Raw genomic sequence first — 18,948 nt, 5'->3', positions numbered from 1 at the left:
TTCGGGTGGCTGCACCATTGTGCATCAAATAAGGAAATATTTTTAAAATAGCTTGTTTTTGTTGAAAACAATGTTTAATGTTTTGTCACCTTTTTGTTGGTTTTGACTTGAAATAAGCAGCTCTCTCTTAAAAGGTGCATAGGACAAAAATGTGTGTCGAGTCCCATGCTGGAGGTGGTTGATGGGACTGAGTTGAACCTGGTGGCTTGGAGCTGCAATTTTGCTTGATGCAGGCCATGGACGACGTCTTTGGAGCATTTCCCTGCCTCCTTCCTGCCCCCCGTCCACCCTCATGGACTGTCCAGGTCATCCTACTTCATTTGTATTTTACCTACACAGAGCCCCAACTGTACTTCCCTGAGGATCAGACAGCATAGCAGTATGTTAGAAGGACACAGTGAAGGTTTGTGGTTGATGTGCGTGGCCTGATTCCTAGCAAGACAGACGTTTGTATCCAAGGGTACCTGGTAATCCCGTGGGCATGTACATACTTAATTAGACAAATGGGTAACCATACACATTGAGAGACATTCCTTCATGCAAGGAGGGCGAGTCTGGATCATTGTAGTCACCTCGTCACCCCTGACGGTCTCCTTCTTGCTGGGAAGACATGCCCCCTGGTAACATAAGAGAGACTGTTGCCAAGTTCTTGGCGGGTAGCAAGTCCACAACTGAGGCAAGTTCACAATTGAGCCCGTTGAAGGAATTTGGAAGATTTATTTTCTGAGAGAGATGTAGTAGCAAGAATATTTTGTGCAGCCTTTCACAAGCACGACGTTTTGGAGTTCGTCAGGGCCCTGTGTGAGACTGGGAAATTAACACCTCACCTAAACTTGAAAGAAGAGACTGATGTTGCAAGGGAGTGGCACCAACCATGGTGCACATTCTGAATTCAAAATGGCGGGCTCCTGTAAAGTAACCTCCTCTATCAGAGTCCCCCTCACCCCATGCCACATTCCTCAATTACATTCACCTGCTAAACTTGTAGTACCTTAGGAAGAAGCCCATATGTAACATTTTCACACAGAGATCCTTAAGCAGTTCAGGTTTCCACTGCTTGGCCTGGTGAGGGATCAAAAGGGGCATGAGTCTCAGAGGGTTGTGGATGTCGGCAGTCTGGAGTTTGAGAAGGATAGTGGGTGAGTGCAGCAAGGTGGAAAGATATAGAAAAAGGAGAGAGGAGGTGGCATAGGAGAGGGAAGGAAGAGAGTTAGGGCGGAAGAGGAGGAGAAAGTAAAAATGAGCGAGGTGAGTGCGGCGGAGCAAGGAGGAGGCATATGGGAGAGAGTTAACACCAGAAGGAGTGGGAAAGCCAGGAGAGATAGAGGAGGGAAGAGGAGTAGAGTAGGACATCTGAGTGCCTGGTGGATTAATATGGTGGGAAAATGAACAAAAGTGGTATAAGTGGGAATTGATATTGATATTTTATTTCTATGGTGCTCATACACAAGTGTTTCAGAGCGCGACAAGGCAAGGGAGGGGGGGGAACAGAGGAGAACAAAACAGCGATCTTACTAGGCCCAGTGACATTGAGAACACGCAAGTGCATGGAATAGGGGGAGAAGTGGAAAGTGCGAGGCAGAGGAGAAACAGATAAATAATAAATAATAAAGGCAACAAACAGTGGTAGTGCAGCCAGCAATTTGCAGGTGCTAGGTTTAAGGCAGCAGACAGTGTAGGTCTGATAAGTGCAAAAAGAAAAAGGGGGGGGCTGTATGGGTACAGATACAGACCCTAGTGCAAGGGGCGGCCTGGAGGCAGTGCGGAAGGGTGGCAGGGTGAGCAGGTATCTGGGCCTGGAGGACAGAGGGTGGCCAGGTGCACAGTGCAAAGAGAGAACAGATCAGCAGGGGAGAGGGGGAGCCTAGGCAGAAAAAAAGAGGAAGGTCTTGAGGTGCTTCCGGAACCGGAGATGGTTCTCAAAGTTTTAGAATGGCAGGGAGGCTGTTACAGAGGGAGGCCCCAGCCAAAGACGGAGATCTATCCACAGCTCGTTTCTTTGAAAAAACGACTGACCCTGAGGGAGTTAGAGGTAGAGGAGTGAAGAGCTCGAGAGGGGAGCTATTTGCGGAGGGATAGCTGAAGATATTTTGGACCCAGGCCCCAGAAAGCCTTGTGGACAATGCAGAGGGTTTTGAATGTAATCCTTGCATCCACTGCGAGTCAATGGAGAGATTTCAGAACTGGAGAGATATGATCCCAGGGCTTGAGGCCAAGTATAAGTCTTGAAGTCCTGTTCTGGATAAGTTGCAGAGGGCGGAGAGTAGAGGCAGGTAGATTTGGAAAGAGGCTGTTACAATAGTCCAACCTAGAGAGAACCACAGCTTGGGATACCATGAGCTTCTGGGGGAAGGAGAGGAAAGGCAGAGTACCTCTGAGGAGGTGCAGTAGGAAGTTTGACATTTTAGGGACCTCAGAGATGTGGACGGAGAAGGAAAGGGTGGAGTCAAAGATGACCCCGAGGTTCTTAGCCTCGCAGGTGGGGGTAGGAGGAGGGCCAAGGGAAGCCGACAAGAGAGTGAGGGGAAAGGATGGTGAAGGTGTGCCGTTGAGTAGGATCTCTGTCATGCTGGCATTCAGACAAAGATCATTGGCGGCACACCAATCTTGAATGGCAGTTAGGCAATCGGAGATGAGAGAGGAGAGGAGGTGGCTGAGGGCAGCCTGAAAATGAGTTGTGTCGTCAGCATAGCACTGGAAATTTGAGCAGAAAATGGCAATGCAGTGGGCAAGAGTTGCCAGGTATTGGTTGAAAAGCCAGGGGGAGTGGTTCGACCCCTGGGGAACACCAGAGGAAGATGGATGATGGGAAGGACCCAGGTTGGACCCAGGTTGGACCTGGGAGGGTCGATCAGAGAGGAAAGAGGTCAGCCAGGCCAGAGCCTGATCAGTGATACCCAGGTTTTCACAGAGACGGTTGTGCAGGTCGGTATGGTTGACCGTGTCGAAGGCAGAAGAGAGATCGAGGAGGATGAGGAAAGAGGGAATGTTAGAATCAAGATTGGAGAGAAGATCTTCACGGATGTTCAGGAGAGCAGTTTCCCTGCTTCTGGCAGCTCTGAAGCCAGACTGGTGGTCATGGAGACAGCCAACAGAATTGGAATGAAGGTTAAGCTGAGAGATGGCCAACTTTTCCAGGAATTTGCCCAGAAAGGGAGTAATGGAAATTGGGCGATAGTTAGCTGGACAAGAAGGATCAGCTGTGGGTTTCTTGAGAAGAGGATGCACAAGGGAGTGCTTCAGAGGGGAGGGGAAGGATCCTGAGGCAAAGGAGTGGTTGCAAAAATCAGCAAGGGCCGGAGCGAGGGTGTCAATGTGGTCCTTGGTGGTTTTAGAGGAACGGGGATGAACCTGTTTTGACGAGGCTTTCATAATCGGACTTGTCTAGCGACCTCGTCAGGGGAGAAAAGAGGAAAGGACAAGAAGGATGACGGAGCGGGGGTGGCTAAAGGAGGGTCAGCAAGCACAGATGGAGATTGGAGAGGAGGGGTGTGGGTGGAGAGGGTGGACAGGATATCCTGGGTGTTTTAAATGAAGTGAGAGGCAAGGGATGCAAGAGGAAGGGTAGAGACTGCAGCAGGGTTGGCCAGATCCTTGCAGATTTTAAATAGTTCGGCCGAGTTGTTGGATGCCGCAGAGAGACGAGCTTGAATGTGGACTCTCTTCTTGGTGAGGGCAGAGAGTCTGCCTTTGTAGCAGGCGACTGGACAGTTTGTCAGAGGCTGAACAGGAAGCCATCCATTTCCTCTCAACCGTCCTACACTACGTTTAAGTGTAGCTAGGTCAGAGTCATACCAGGAATTGCACTTGGCTTTGGACTTCAAACGGATCCTCATTACAGGGGAAAGAGCATGAAGAGTATCAGAAATTGAAGAGTAGAGCAGAGACAGGGCTGTGTCAGGATGTGAGACAGCCAAAGGTGTGGGGTGGGGGGGAGAAAGTGGCAGCAAAAGCCTCAACTGACGCATGCTTCATGGGCCGGATGTCCGAGAAGGTAGGTGGCAGTGTTGGGGGTAGGATTGGCTTGGGGGGAAGACATGGTGAGATGAGAGGAGAGGAGGGAGTAATCGCTCCAGGAGAGATGAGTGGTCACTGGGATGGAGAGGGGGAGGTCAGAGGAGATCAAGACATAGAGTGTGTGCCCTGCAGAGTGAGTCGGGCCAGAGGGGGGAGGATGGACAGGGAGAGGGAGTTGCAGAGGTCACAGAAGAGTACAGAGGAGGAACAAGGTGAGTCTAAATGTATATTGAGGTCACCGAGGAGGAGGAGTTGAGTGGTAGAGGCCAGGAGGGAGGAGGAGAGGTCCGCCCACTCAGAGAGAAATGAGATGATTTGACCAGGAGGCCGGTAAATGGTAGCTGCAGTAAGAGAATGGGTAGGCGAGAGAGAAAGCCTACAGACAAGGCATTCAAAAGAGCAGTAGGTCTGAGTGGGAATGATAGAGGCAGGAATCCACTCAGGAAAGATCAGGGCTACCCTCGTACAGGACCGGGAGGATCTGGGTGCAGAGAGGATCTTGCAGCCATCAGGGAGGAGAGTGTCAAAGTTCGTGACAGAGCTGGCCCTGAACCATGTCTCAGTAAGACCAAGGATATCAAGGTCTACTTCTTCAAGGAGGTGGCAGATGTCAGAGGAGTGTTTGACAGCAGAGCGAGAGTTGAGAGTGGCAATATGAAGAAGGTTGCTAGCCTTAAAGATCTTCCGGGGAGGGGTACAGATCAGAGGTATGCCCTGCGGAGGAGAAAGAGCCCTACGAGGTGCAGAGGAGGAGGAGGAGGAGGAGGAGGAGAGGGTGGGAGGAGGACGAGAGAGAGGGCAAGGAAGCCAAGGGGGGGAGAGGAGGGGATAGCAGGAGATGAGAGGAAATTGATGAGGCGAGGGAAGCGCCTATCAAAGAGGAGGAGATTGGCCTGAGGGCCTTGGACCATGACAGTTCCATTTAGGTAGACATTAATGATGACTTTAGAGGAGTCGAAGGAAGCCATGAGAACTTCCCAGCGAGTGCCACCATTAATGGGAGAGGAGGAGATAGGACAGAGCACGGAGATCATATGAGGAGTCCATAGATCTGGCTAAGGAACGACAGAGGATGTCGGTGAGGGTCTTTCTGAGGAAGCATTGGAGTAGGTGTCGGCGATGGGAAGACCAGGGTTAGAGGCCAAGATGTCCTTTTTGAACTTCTTCCTACCAGACCTAGTGAGAAGGGAAGGATAGTCAATGAAGAAGCAGTTGGAAAAGATAGGAGGAACAGAAAGCACCATGGGGGTGGAAGTGAGGAGAGGATGGAGAAACTGGGGCGGCTAAGGCAGGTAGGTGTGGGACAAAAGAGAGTGGTGAGGTCACTGGGCTGGCAAGTTACAGAGAAGCATCAGTATACAAGCAAAATACTGAGAATTTCGCAATGGGCAGCAAGGTTTGACTTTTTCGCACAAAGCAAAAACAGCAGTATTTCACTTTGTAGCACAAATCAAACACAGCAAAATTTGAGTTTTTATCACAAAGCAAACAGAGCAAGATTTGACTTTTCAATCTTGGATTCAGATGTTAGCAAAGGGTTTTAGGAAGCACTGTGCATCAGGATGACAACATGGGAGTAACAAGCAGAAAGAACAGTGATAGTCAAAGGTGGTAGGTGTGTTCCATAAGGAGGGAACTAACCCATAGTTCTGGAGGAGGCAAAGTCAAGGCAGCCCAGATTTCTTAGAGGAGTGAGGAGGCAGCAGTTAGCATGCCGGAAGCGGACAGGGGCCTTAGAAGTGGGCCTTTGCTTAGAGGGTTGGCTAAAGCCTGCCGGTCCCTGATTGAATGCAAGAACATACAGGGAGAGGTGGTTCAGCACAGCCTGCCTACACAACAAAGAAAACCATGGCGGCCATCTTGGAAGGGCCAAAAAACAGTCAAATAAGCAGGCAATAGTGGGAAAACGTGTGTTTTCAAAATAGCAAGGCAGCTCCAGGTATTAAAAATAAAAAAAAATGGCAGTGCGCTGAAAATGCCAAATAAATGCTGATTTTATGCAAATTTAGTTTTTTTTCTTCTTTTTTTTAAATTTCGATTTTTCAGGTTCAATAATTGCCCTGGAGGTACAGTAATGCACAGAGAGTGCACCTACCTAATGGAATGGTCAGCAGCCAGACACAAACACCACATGTGCAGGAAAGCAACAGAAGGCAAGGAGGGTGGAAACAGGGCTAGCAGAATGTGGGACAATCCCCTGCAGAGGCTTCTTTGCGGATGCTGGAGCAGTACCCAGGGGAGTTCTAGACAGCCTGCTATAGGGTTGAACCTTCGGGTCCAACACAATCGCAAAAATATAACATCTGTTCAGACAACCCACGGCACTGGGGATGGTTGTTGCAGGTGATACCGTGACAAGCAGACATTACTGAGGATTCAGGAACAAAATATTGCTCATGCCATTGAAATCTCTTCTTGCTTTAATAACTGGTATTATTTTCAAAATCTATAGTACTTAACACTCTGATGGACAAAAATGCAGTGGATTTGAATCTATGACCTGATGCTGCACATAGATTTGTCAAGCGTTTTATCTTTCTGTATGCCTCAGAATACTTGGAAGCCCTACTTTGCTAACAGTACAGGAATGCCAGTTTACCCTGAGAACATTAACAATGAGACTGGACACATACAAATGCAAACTGTCTCTATATGGGAAAAGAGCATTTGCATGGCCAGCGAAAATGAAACACCTTGATGACACCTTATAAAGCTTGTGAGCTGAAAAGCTGTCATGATGCTCTAGGCTTGATGATTGTCCATTTGTATTGTGATCATTTTCTTATAGGTGGATGCATTTCTCTATACATTCTATTATGTTAAAGGTCCCCATTTCTTACTGCTGTTCTGAGACAAACGGCAAGATTTTTAATGGGCTAACACTACAGTAGTAATGGAATGGATTTTTAAGTGCTTGGTAGTATTGCCATCACCTCAGAGCAACCTAAGGACCCAAATTGATATGGGGTCGTCTTATCCGTAATAGCTCTTCTAATGGTTTACTAAATTAGCATTTTTGCAAGTCCTAGTGGGTGAAGGAAGATAGCTCAAATTGTAACACTGCTGTTCATTTAATCCCTGTGCGGTAACCTTGCATGTCTTGGCATGGGGGAAGAAGCAGCATAGGAGCACCAGATCGGTCAAGTGGCTCCAGCCAAGAACTGGTACCTCCTTTAATATAAATGCCACCAGTGGAAAGCTTCTCGGCTGTAGAGTGTTTTTTTCTGTGTCAAAACCACTGGAGTTTGTTCTGTATATCAAACATGATATTTCATATATAGCGCATTAAAATCTGTTCCCACACCAAGCAGAGGCAGAGCATTGCATTTGGTTCAAGGTAACGACCACTTATAACCGCTAGCATTTCACCTCTGCTGCCAAGTAATTCTAAGAAAATGTAAACAAATTGTAAAGACCCAGGTCTTATCGAATTCCTACTTACTCCTACTTTTTATTGGAAAGATAACTAAGCTACAAAGATATATGGATATTTTTACAGGTTTGATCATTGTTGTCAAGTGGATGATTAGAAGCTTGCTTTCCTGCTTCTACCACCAACAATTTCGTGTTTGTGACTCCTACTTTCTAAGGGATTGTTAAATCTGGCTACACTTTCATTTTAAAATAAAATATGGTATCTAATATGGAAGATACCCCTGTACACCCAAATTGTTTAATTTTGTTTTTTTTAACTCAAACATAAAACTTATATATATATATGCATTCTTTTGGTGTGCATTCTTTGGTTTGCGTCAGAAACCCTTTCATTTCAATTAATTTCACTTCAGTTACAGTCTATGTGATTATAAACCAAATCAGTTTTTGTTTGGAACACAATCTTGCATGTTGCTTGATTAGTTGTAACTTTCTGGGATTGAATCATCAAGTGTGCCTCTTTTGATTTGGTTCAGAATAGTACCTGTGTCTGACTGCTTGCAGACCAGTACTGAGATTTAAAGCTGCCCATTGTAAGGGGTAGACCGTCTAAGGAATTTTCACAGTGAAGTCATATTTTCTTTATTCTCCTGTTTTGAGAGTGTAGACTAACCAACAGAGGATCATAGGTTGCCACTTGGGGTTTGTTCAGGTAGACACATAGGCCATCTGTTGACAGCATGAATTTCTGCAATCCATCTGGGATTTCCTTCTAGTTACCGTGCACTATTAATCATGTATCTTTAAGGTCTGAGAGACTTGACAGCAGAGGGGAATCTGACATACCTTTAGAAAAATAAGCTCAACGTTCTGTAGCCTGTAACCATTTCTGCATACTGATGCTTCTTAGGTAAATGTTTTGCATGAAAATCTTTGCTACTAGCAAATCTTTCTGTATTTTTGTTTTATTCTTTACATGTATTTCATCCAGGGTTGCTGTGGTGATACCAGAAGATAAGATGCTTGAGATGGTCACAATCCTGCATGGTATACCCGCTAGACAGATTGAGGAGATGCAACAACAGGTAATTTTGGAAGGTTGCAGGGTCTGAAGTGTGTGTATGTGTGTGTTTGTTTCTGAGGATATGTGGGTGTATGCACACCATTGTCAAGTGCACACATGTGTACATGCATGACACTCAACAGCTTTCCCAGTGATTGTGTCTTCCATGAGCTTCCTAAGGGCACATGTTTTACTGTATTTTTTTTTAATTATTTGGTATGAAATGTATGCAGCCTGCCACCCGTTTTCTTTCTTGCTTAGTCAAGATTGGTATAACAGTCACTGTGGCTCAAGTGACAAACTGGGTCTGGGGAACTGTGTGGATCATGGGGTAGCGGAGGTGCACTTGCTCTGTCAAACGATTTCTGTAGTTGGGGAAAGGGGTGGAGAATAACCTTGCAGCTGATCCAGTTTTCCCACGGCTGTGGAGAAATATCAAGAGCACAGGTGCCTCAAATACATTGCTGGCATGGACTCCATAGCAGGGTAGAAATACTGCACACTCCTATACACACCTGCACACAGACATACACACTTACATCTACCTAATGAAACACAAGCCCCATAGTCTGATCTGAGTTCACAAATCCACCCAGTTCTATGTGCGTTTAGTGAAACAAAGCCCAGCAGGGATCCTGTACTGACTCTTAGAGCAAAAGATAAAACAGAGCCTGCAATCAGACATGTAGTTGGTACCTTGGTACCGTATCCTTCCATCCGCTGTGCTGGACCGGAAAGCAGAGAGCGTATTCAAAATTAACCAAGCAAGCACGGGCACTGCAGAATTCCCCCTCCATTAGTCTAACACAGCAAACCTGTCCCTGGGTTGGATTTGGACAACTCACAATTGCCCTCACTGGGAATTAAGATTGGGGAGGGTTTAACGGCAATGCAGGGGTGCAAGCGGGTATCCGGACTCAAGGCCAGTCAGGTACAGGGAGACCCAGGAATAAATGGTATAGCCAATCAGATCCCTTTTTACCCATTCACCTTATTATGCCCAATATAAAGGAGGCAGTATTTCTCTATAGTTGTTAGGGAGAGGACATCTTTAGAGTGCTGCTGTTGTATGTATATATGTATGTATGTTCCTGATGCTTGTTAATCTGATTACAATCACATGTTGTGCATATAATCCGACATCTAGGGGTAATCGCATAGTATTGCATCTTTCTTTCGAGGATCGAAAGGGGACGTCGACATGGGCGTGCTTGTAGCACTATCCCTAACATGACGTGTAGTGTACCCAAAATCCCTCTCGCGTCGAAGTCCCTCAGATTGTTTTATTCCACCAGGCTAGCTGGTCGCCATATGCAGAGCTCGTAAGAGATATAGTGCAGAAACATATAACTTCTTTCTCCCACGACCGTTGGTCGTTTAAGTCTTTGACCTTCTTCTTCGACGGCTACTGTGGACCCCTACGCAGGAGACGTCTACAACTTTCAGCGAGTGGTGCTTCGGCCGATGCTGTCGACCGCATGGTCTCGGCCCTCCGGCAAGGCCTATACAGTAGGGAGAGTGGGCCCCAGGGGTTTAATTCTTTAAGAATTCCTTTTCCCTTTTTGTCTGGCTGCCGCCCTTTACCTCTACTATGGAGAGCACTCCATTTAAGTTCTGTCTGTCCTGTAACGGAAATTATCTGTGGAAGGACACTCACCAAAAGTGTAACAAGTGTCTGCTTTGAGATCACGATGAACGATCCTGCAAGTCTTGCCAACTTTTTCATCTGCAGATGCTAAAAGATCAGTGGACGAAGCGGTGGGCGGCCTATGCCATTCAGCAGGCCGAAAGTTGTTCCCCAGTCGGCACAGGCGCCTCGAGTGACAAGGATTCTAGCGGCAACCATGGCTCCGATGTGGAGGCCACGGACCTCTCTGCGGAACCATCCGGTTCCCAGTTGCCCGTCCCCGGCCCTGAAAGGCAGGCCACCGCTACTGCAATGGGGAGACTACATCCCGGTGACGGGGGCACACCCGCACCACAGAAAGATAAGCACACAACCCCACGGACTCCCTCGACAGATACGTCGAGAAAGCAACAGGCGTCAACAGGCCTCGCTGTCGCGGCATGCGTCAGGGCATTCTCAACATAAGGGCGCCGCTGTTAAAAAACACTAGCTTAGATGCGCCAGCTAAGAGCGCGCCAGTGCCAAAGGTTTATGCGGCCCGAAAACCTCAACGACGCAGACGGGTGTATCGAAATCTCTCCCTAATCCACCATAGCTATGCAAGAGTCTCGCTAACATTATTTTGGTTTATGAATGAGCCAAAAACCACATCCTCTCATCGAGAGTAGTATTCAGAAGCCTCCCAGCCCCTCTCTAAGACTTTAGCTGACAAGGCCCCTCCTTCCCAGGACCCCTTTTCTCCTGAAGAGCCTTTCCCTCCTCTTGACTGCTACGATTCATCCCAATGGACCAGAATGAGGTTTGAGAGCTGTAGGAACAAACTTTCATAGTTTGTCGATTTCTCTGACGCATTTCTCACCCCTAAGAGACCTAGGGAGGAGGATTCCTGCTTTAGTTTCCCCAAAGTGCAAAAACTCTCCACCCAAGCCCCACAGGAAGAGGTTTGTGAATTCTCAGAACCTGAAGAGGTATATGAGGATCTCTGACCAACAAGAGAATCCCTTTGGGCAGGGCACACCTGACCCTTGCCCGGATTGGGGCCAAGATCAGCCTGTGGATGAAGCACCTTGACTTTCCCCCACTCTAACACCTGACCCAGACGCCATTTGTCTTGATCATCCCTCCTTGCCTCTACAGAAACGAGCATCACCTGTTGTGACCAAATGGCATGTAATGCAATCCTCAAAAGGGCTGCAGAACACTTCCAGATTGCCACGCAGGAAGTTGCACAAGATACTAACTTTGTGGAGGACATCCTGTAGGAGAAACCACCCGCAAGCTAGTCTATACCCCTGTTGAATTCCATGAAAAAGCACATCGCGCCTTCTTTGCTAACCCCTTCACTGACAAGGGCCGTCAACCCTCGTGTCGAAAAACTGTTCCTCCTCTCCCCTTCAGACCCGTTATACATCCGGGGGCATACCACTCCAGATTCTCTTGTAGTTACTACTATCAGGAAGAGGGCCGCAGTGCCATTGTCCACTTAGAACAGCCCCTGACAAAGACTGTTAAAAGCTGTACGCCCTTGACAAAATGCATCACCACTTTAGTGGCATACTCCACGAGGATTGCTAATAACACTACACATCTTGCAAGCTATAGATATGTTTGGTGGAATTTACTTCAGGAGGGTCTCCAACAAGTCCCAGAACTGGTATGATCACACCTGCTGGCAGTTGTCTCGGAAGGGAAGCAGGTCACCCATACCATACTAAAGAAAACGCTGGATGCAGCGGAGTTGGCGGGACAGACCCTGGCTCAGGGTACTCTTCTTAAAAGGCACGCCTGGTCTAAGAACTCAGGTTTTAAGACAGAAACCCAGGCCTAACTGATAAACCAGTGGAAGACACATCTGTTTGGGACAGCAGTGGATGATGCCATAGAAACAGCAAAAAAGGAGCATGAGACTCTCAAATCTCTTAATCAAATCACTGCTCGCCCTTACCAACAGCAGGGAGGTAACTCTCGCTGCTCCTTTCGGGGGCAATCTTTTTCCCGTTCCCCACATAATCAGTATGCAACAGAGGGTTCACCATGGTCCTCCGGACACGGCGCACCCGGTAGCGGTCAATACCAGCAGAGTGGTCAGCGAAGAGGCAAGGGCAGGGGTAGGAACTCCACCCCAAGATGCTCCCCAGCCTCCGCTCAGAAATGCCTCGCCAGTCCGGGTTACCCTTAAAGCCTCCCCGGTCGGGGGACGTTAAACATCTTTTCTTCACGCATGGGAGGGAGTCACTTCACACCAGTGGGTACTCAAGACGGTAGCCCATGGTTACTGTATCGAATTCAACTCGCCACCTTAATACCTTCCAACAACATCCAGGCGCCTATCGCCAACACACCTGCAGATTCTACTGGAAGAGGTGCAGATCCTTCAAGAAAAGGGTGCCATAGAAGTGTCCCCATTCATCAGGTAAACAAGGGTATTTATCCAGTGTACTTTCTTGTACCCTAAAAGAATCTGACCATGCGTCCTCTGTTAGGCTTGCGCCCAGCGAACAAATTTGTCAAGCAACAAAAGTTCAGAATGACAACATGCAAGGATTAAATTCAAAACCCTCTGCATTGTCCACAAGGCTTTCTGGGGCCTGGGTCCAAAATACCTTCAGCTATCCCTCCGCAAATACCTCCCCTCTCGAGCTCTTCGCTCCTCTACCTCCAAGTCGTTTTTCTAACAAACGAGCTGGGGGTAGATCTCTGTCTTCGGCGGGGGTTCCCTCTGGAACAGCCTCCCTGCCACTCTAAAACTTGAGGTGAACCATCTCCGGTTCCGGAAGCACCTCAAGACCTTCCTCTTTTCTTCTGCCTTCGCTCCCCCTCTCCCCTGCTGATCTGTTCTCTCTTGGCACCGTGCACCTGGCCACCCTCTGTCCTTCGGGCCCAGGTACCTGCTCATCCTGCCACCCTCCCGCACTGCCTCCGGGCCACCCCTTGCACTGGGGTATGTATCTGTACCCATACAGCTCCCCCCCACTTTTCTTCCTGCACTTATCAGACCTTCCCTGTCTGCTGCCTTAAACCTAGCACTTGCAAATTGCTGGCTGCATTACCACTGTTTGTTCCCTTTATTATTTATTTATTGTTATTTATCTGTTTCTCCTCTACTTCGCACTTTCCACTTCTCCCCCCTTCCATGCACTTTTCCCCTCCCCCCTCTCCCATGCACTTGCGCGTTCTCAATGTCACTGGGCCTAGTAAGATCGCTGTTTTGTTCTCCCCTGTTCCCCTCCCTTGCCTTGTCGCGCTCTGAAACACTTGTGTACGAACGCGATAAAAATAAAATATCAATCAAAGTAATCCCACTGTTAACACAGAGGGACTACATGGCCACATTGTTTATGAAAGATGCATGCTTTCATATTTCAATGTTTCCAGCGCACAGAAAGCACCTAAGCTTCATGATAGAGGACAAGAACTATCAGTTTAAGACCCTCCCCTTCGGCATTGCCTCATCCCCAAGGGTGTTTACAAAGGTACTGGCGGTAGTAGCGGCTTACCTGTGCAGGCAGTCCATTCAAGTCTATCCTTACCTTGACAACTAGCTAATAACCGGGGATTCGTACAGAACATGCCTTTCAACCCACAAGACGGTAGATCTCCTCTTGAATCTGGGATTCTCGATCAACAAGAAAAAGTCCAGCCTAGACCCCCAGCCAAGTCGAGCCATTTTTGGGGGCTCTAATTCAGACCAAAGACGAGCTTGTCTTCCCCTCCGAGAGGGTTCAAAACATGCTCTTCCAGATCCCTCACTATGTAGCCAATCGCGAGGTGACCATACGCAAAGCCATGCCACTGTTAGGGATGATGGCCTCCTGCATTTATCTAGTCCCACACGCATATTTGCACATGCGTCCCATGCAAGAGTGGCTCTCAAACCAATGGTGTCAAGCCAGTGGAAAATGGGACGATCTAGTGGTTGTCTCGGCAGCCCTCGTTCTCTCTCTGCAGTGGTGGTCAAGGGAAAACCTCTTGCAGGGAAAAACCCTCACCACCGCAGCAGTAGAGGCCACTCTCACCACGGACGCCTCTCTGACGGGGTGGGGGGGCTCACCTCCTTAATCAGAAGGCACACAGTGTCTGGTTTCCAGCGGTAGCATCCAACCGCATAAACCAGTTGCAATTGCTAGCAGTGTTCAAGGCCTTGACAGCTTTTCAAACACACCTACTGGGAAAGACAGTCTTAGTCCTAACAGACAGCACCCCAGCCATGAATTACCTGAACAAACAAGGTAGCACACTCTCTCCAGGGCTATCCAAACTGTCTCAGAACATATGCAAATGGGCTCCCGAACACCAGAGGTTCCTCCTGTCACAACACTTTCCAGGGGAACTCAATCTACTGGCGGACGTGCTCAGCAGAGACCTCCCACTACCCGTAGCGTACGAATGGCGATTGCACGAAGACATTGTTCTCAACGTCTTCGCAGCCTGGGGCTTCCCAGAGATCGATTTGTTTGCAACTCTGGAGAACGCACAATGCCCAGATTACGCCTCCAGGTACCTGCAGAACCGTTTCAAGGGGAACAGTCTCTGAATAACATGGTCAGGGAAATTTGTCTACGCTTCCCCCCTGTCCCATCACCCCCCACCGCCCCCTGACTTCCCTACTCAGCATGATAGAGCACATGATGCACCAGGAACCAGTCAGTGTTTCCGGTGGCCCCTATGTGGGTTTGCCAACCCTGGTCCTCTCATCTGATGGCAATGTCAGTCTCCTCTGCAAGGAAGCTACCATACCCGTACAACATGCTGTCACAGGACAAGGGGGAAACACTCCATCCATGCCTGCAAACTCTCAATTTAGCAGCCTGGCTCCTGAGGCCATAGAGTTCAGACACCTCCAACTTCCTCAAAGATGAATGGACATAATTCGAGAAGCAAGAAAGCCTAACACCAGACATTGCTATTCCAACAAATGGAAACGCTTCGTCACTTGGTGCAATTCCAAGAGCATCAATCCAATTGACTGCTCTACGACACATATTGTCCTGTACCTAACTCACCTACTAGACTCCGGTCTGGTTTTCAATTCCCTTAAGGTACACTTAGCTGCACTTTCAGGTTACACCACGTCCCAGAAAAAGGTTTTGTGGTGGAACATTCCAGTGATCAAGGCCTTTATGAAGGGGTTAAACGACTTCATCCCCCCTATTTCAAACCCAGCTCCCATATGGGACCTGAATGTGGTTCTAATGAGACTAATGGGGCCTTCCTTTGAACCTATGCATAAGGCTAGCCTTAAAGCATTCACTTACAAGACTGCCTTCCTGGTCGCAGTCCCATCAATAAGGAGAGTAAGTGAATTGCAGGCCCTTTCAGTTCAAGACCCATTTGTCACGATTCACAAGGATAAGGTAGTTCTGCGCACTCACCCACGGTTTGCGCCCAATTCATTTTGAATTTCCATGTGAACCAATCAATAGAACTGCCCACCTTTTTCCAGAATCCCACTAATGTGGCGGAAAGAAGCCTCCACACACTTGATTTGAGGAGAGCAGTGATATATTATATGGAAAAAACTAAACCACTAAGAAGAAACAAAAAAAAGTTTGTTTCAGTGGCAGCTGGTAGAGAAGGGGACCCTGCCTCTAAATCGGTCATCTCAAAGTGGATCGTAAACTGCCTCACAGAGTGCTACACTCTTGCCAAGAGAGATCTTTCCTTCAAGCCTAGAGCACACTCTACTCGGGGCACTGGGGCTTCCATAGCATTCATTGCAAATGTTCCTCTTGAATACATTTGTAAAGCAGCAACCTGGAGTTCTGTACACACCTTTACACAACACTACTGCCTAGATACACACTCTAGGTCTGACTGTCAGGTGGGACAATCAGTGCTAAGAGATCTCGTTGCTACTGTTCCTTCACACATCTCACCACCATCACTAGGTACTGCTCGCTAGTCTATGCACAGCATGTGATTCTAAGCAGATTAACAAGCATCAGAAGACATCCATTACTCACCGTAATAACATTTCTGATTATTGTATCTGCTTAGATTCACATGCGCCCACCCTTCCTCCCCTCTCGGAGTAGAAGGAACATGGACATCTTACACCTTTCTCTCACTGTACTCATTCACGATAGTCATAGGCTCCCTCATGCCAGAAAAAACACAATCGGAGGGACCTCGACTCGTGAGGGATTTTGGGTACACTAGATGTCACATTAGGGATAGTGTTAAAAGCACGCCCATGTCGACGTCCCCTTTCGATCCTCGAAAGAAAGACTCAATACTCTGCGATGACCACTAGATGTCGGACTATAGGCACAGCGTGTGAATCTAAGGAGATAAAATAATCGGAAATGCTATTACGGTGAGTAATGCATGTTATATATTTATTTTTAAGGACAAAACTTAAGGTAATGTTAAGGTGAGAACTTATTGCAACAAAACCCTGGAAACTCAGCTAAAGCCACCTTACCTTTGCACCCCCTGTTGCGCAGACTATGACCATCACTAATTACATGTTGTATGGGAGCACTGATGATATTACAAATCACATCACTGATGCCATCACTGCTGACAACACTCATTGCATTGTATATAACTGATTACATCAATAATGCAATTAGACATAACACCATTTATAAGTTAGCTCATGAAAACATTCATGACCTTAATAACAATTTAGGGCGTGGACTTGGCCATGACAAAGTATTGGGTCACTGACCAGCACCAAAGGCCATAGCTAGCGGTCGTTAGTGTTCAAAAATACCAATGTGCATGCTCAAAAGCCATGCCTAATAGCCAGTCACCGTTTTAAAATATACAGTGGGCAATGTTGAGAGCTGTAGTCAGTGGCCATGGCTAATGGCCATAGCTAGTGCCCATTAATATGTCAGAATATATAGTCGGCATAGCCAAAGGCTGTGGCCACTGGCTAGTGTTGTGTTGAACATCACAACATGTAAATACCCCAAAGGCAAATACAAACCCTCATTGCATTCAATAGTTTTACTATGCAAAAACCAATCTCTTTTCATAAAGATTAACTTCAGTTGATTGTCACAATCCTTCTTTATTTTATAAAGTACATAAGAACATACAAAGACAATGTGCGCAAAATTTCATATAATTTAAAAAAAGTACATAGCTGAATCTATGATGTAACAATACATATTAATTATATCAACACACACAGCATACAATGATCTGCCATTCTAACTCATCCACATCAAAAACAGTAATTCCCATTCAACTGCTTACATACTGTGCAAAGAACGCAATAAGAACAATTTAGTCAAAGAAATGGGTCACACCATTTGACCTTAAGTGCAAACTGCTGTTGTATAACCATCGATGCACCAGTGATTTACAATCATGGCATGTATCACTCTATAATTTGGATACAATAATTTCCCACAAGCGTATAACTATCCAAATTGTTATCCAAATGGAGTTTAAACTAGTACAAGGTCGTCTCTAGTTTCGGCTGGGCATTCAAGATGGCTTTCATGCCACAGCCATCCTCAGGACATACCAAAAAAAATCTGTTCCCGATCACATATATGTGTGTTGACAGTTTGACCAGAGCCTGACTGCCTTTTCTGCATTTCCTAATTCTTGTATGTTCAGCTATCGATGGGCGGGATCCCAACCATGCCAGTTTGGTGCTAACGGCCGCCCCAGCAAGGATTGCAGTTTTTATTTAGTGATGCACCAGTTTCCCCAATTGGCAAATTTCTGTTCCTTGGCCACATCTATTTCTGCTTCTTGTTGACTGCAGATCGACCTCTTCTTGTGTTTGACCGTTCAAACAAAGGAAAGTTAATTTTACAATCTTTCCCATCCTATATGTTGCGGTGTCTGTTCATCTGAACAGGATAACACTCTTAGTAAGTGCGGAATTGTGAGTCTTCCCGTCGCATCTCCTTGGTGATACGACACTGCGCTTCGGTACACCTACTCCCGATGTGTAAAAGCTGCAACCACTGACTGTTGAAAACCATGGCTAGCGGCTGGTTAGTGTATATAAGCTACAATGGGCACGGTCGAAGGCCATATCTAGCGGCTGGTTAATGTATATAATATGGAGTGGGCACGGCCGAAGGCCATTGCTTATTGCGATTTATTATTTTATAGTTTACAGTGGACATGGCCAAATGATTTATAAACTGATCAAGGTCAAAGGCCATGGCTAGTGTCCCGTTTATATGTTTGAATATGTAGTGGACACAGTAAAAGATTGTGTGCAATGGCCAGTATTGTGGTGAAGTCCATGGTCAGTGCCTGTCCAGTGTATATAATATAAAGTGGACACTGTTGAACGCTGCATCCACTGGTAAAAGCCAAAATCTTTGGCTGGTAGCTTGTTAGTGTTTTAAAATATTCAGTGTACATGGGTGAAAGTTGTGACCACTGTCCATGACAGAAAGTCATGACTAGTACCCATTCATGTGTTAAAATATAGTTGCACATGCACACGGACCATGGCTGAAGGGCATGCTTAATGCCAGTTACTGTTGTAATGTAATTAGTGATGTCATCAGTGATGTGATGCCATCACTGTGGTCATATTATGCGCAACAGGGGACGCAAAGTTAAGGTGGCTTTAACAAAATTTCCAGGGATTTGTTGTGTTAAGTTCTCACCTTAACATCGCTGCAAATAAAGCTTTATCCTTTGAATTTCAAGGGTTTTGTTATTACATACATAATTAACAATAATACAGACCTACTCCTTAGACAAAAGTGCACCAGACCAAATAACATTGGACTTAAAAAAAAAAAATAATGAACACCAGAAAAATAACCTGAGATAAGAAATGTTCCAAGAAATATGCTGGCAAAGTATAAAAGGTGCTCGCCTTTAAAACCCAGCAATCTGTTGTGAAATATTCCCTGTAAAACGAACAAGTGCTTGT

The 18,948-nt window shown here is 46.8% G+C and overlaps 1 protein-coding gene across 2 annotated transcripts in view; it reads left to right on the top strand.

Annotated features, from left to right (window-relative positions):
• The window catches only part of EXT2 (exostosin glycosyltransferase 2), a 1,411,400-nt gene that overhangs the window by 594,164 nt on the left and 798,288 nt on the right, over positions 1 to 18,948 (top strand). For both annotated transcript variants that reach the window (XM_069623317.1, XM_069623316.1), the window contains exon 7: positions 8,384 to 8,477. In XM_069623317.1, the coding sequence (XP_069479418.1) occupies positions 8,384 to 8,477 (94 nt within the window). The remainder of the gene's footprint in view (positions 1 to 8,383; positions 8,478 to 18,948) is intronic.

The sequence above is a fragment of the Ambystoma mexicanum genome, chromosome 11 (genome assembly GCF_040938575.1).
Source record: "Ambystoma mexicanum isolate Mex_15411 chromosome 11, UKY_AmexF1_1, whole genome shotgun sequence".
NCBI classification, from domain to species: domain Eukaryota; kingdom Metazoa; phylum Chordata; class Amphibia; order Caudata; family Ambystomatidae; genus Ambystoma; species Ambystoma mexicanum.
This window is presented reverse-complemented; position numbering and strand designations above follow the sequence as displayed.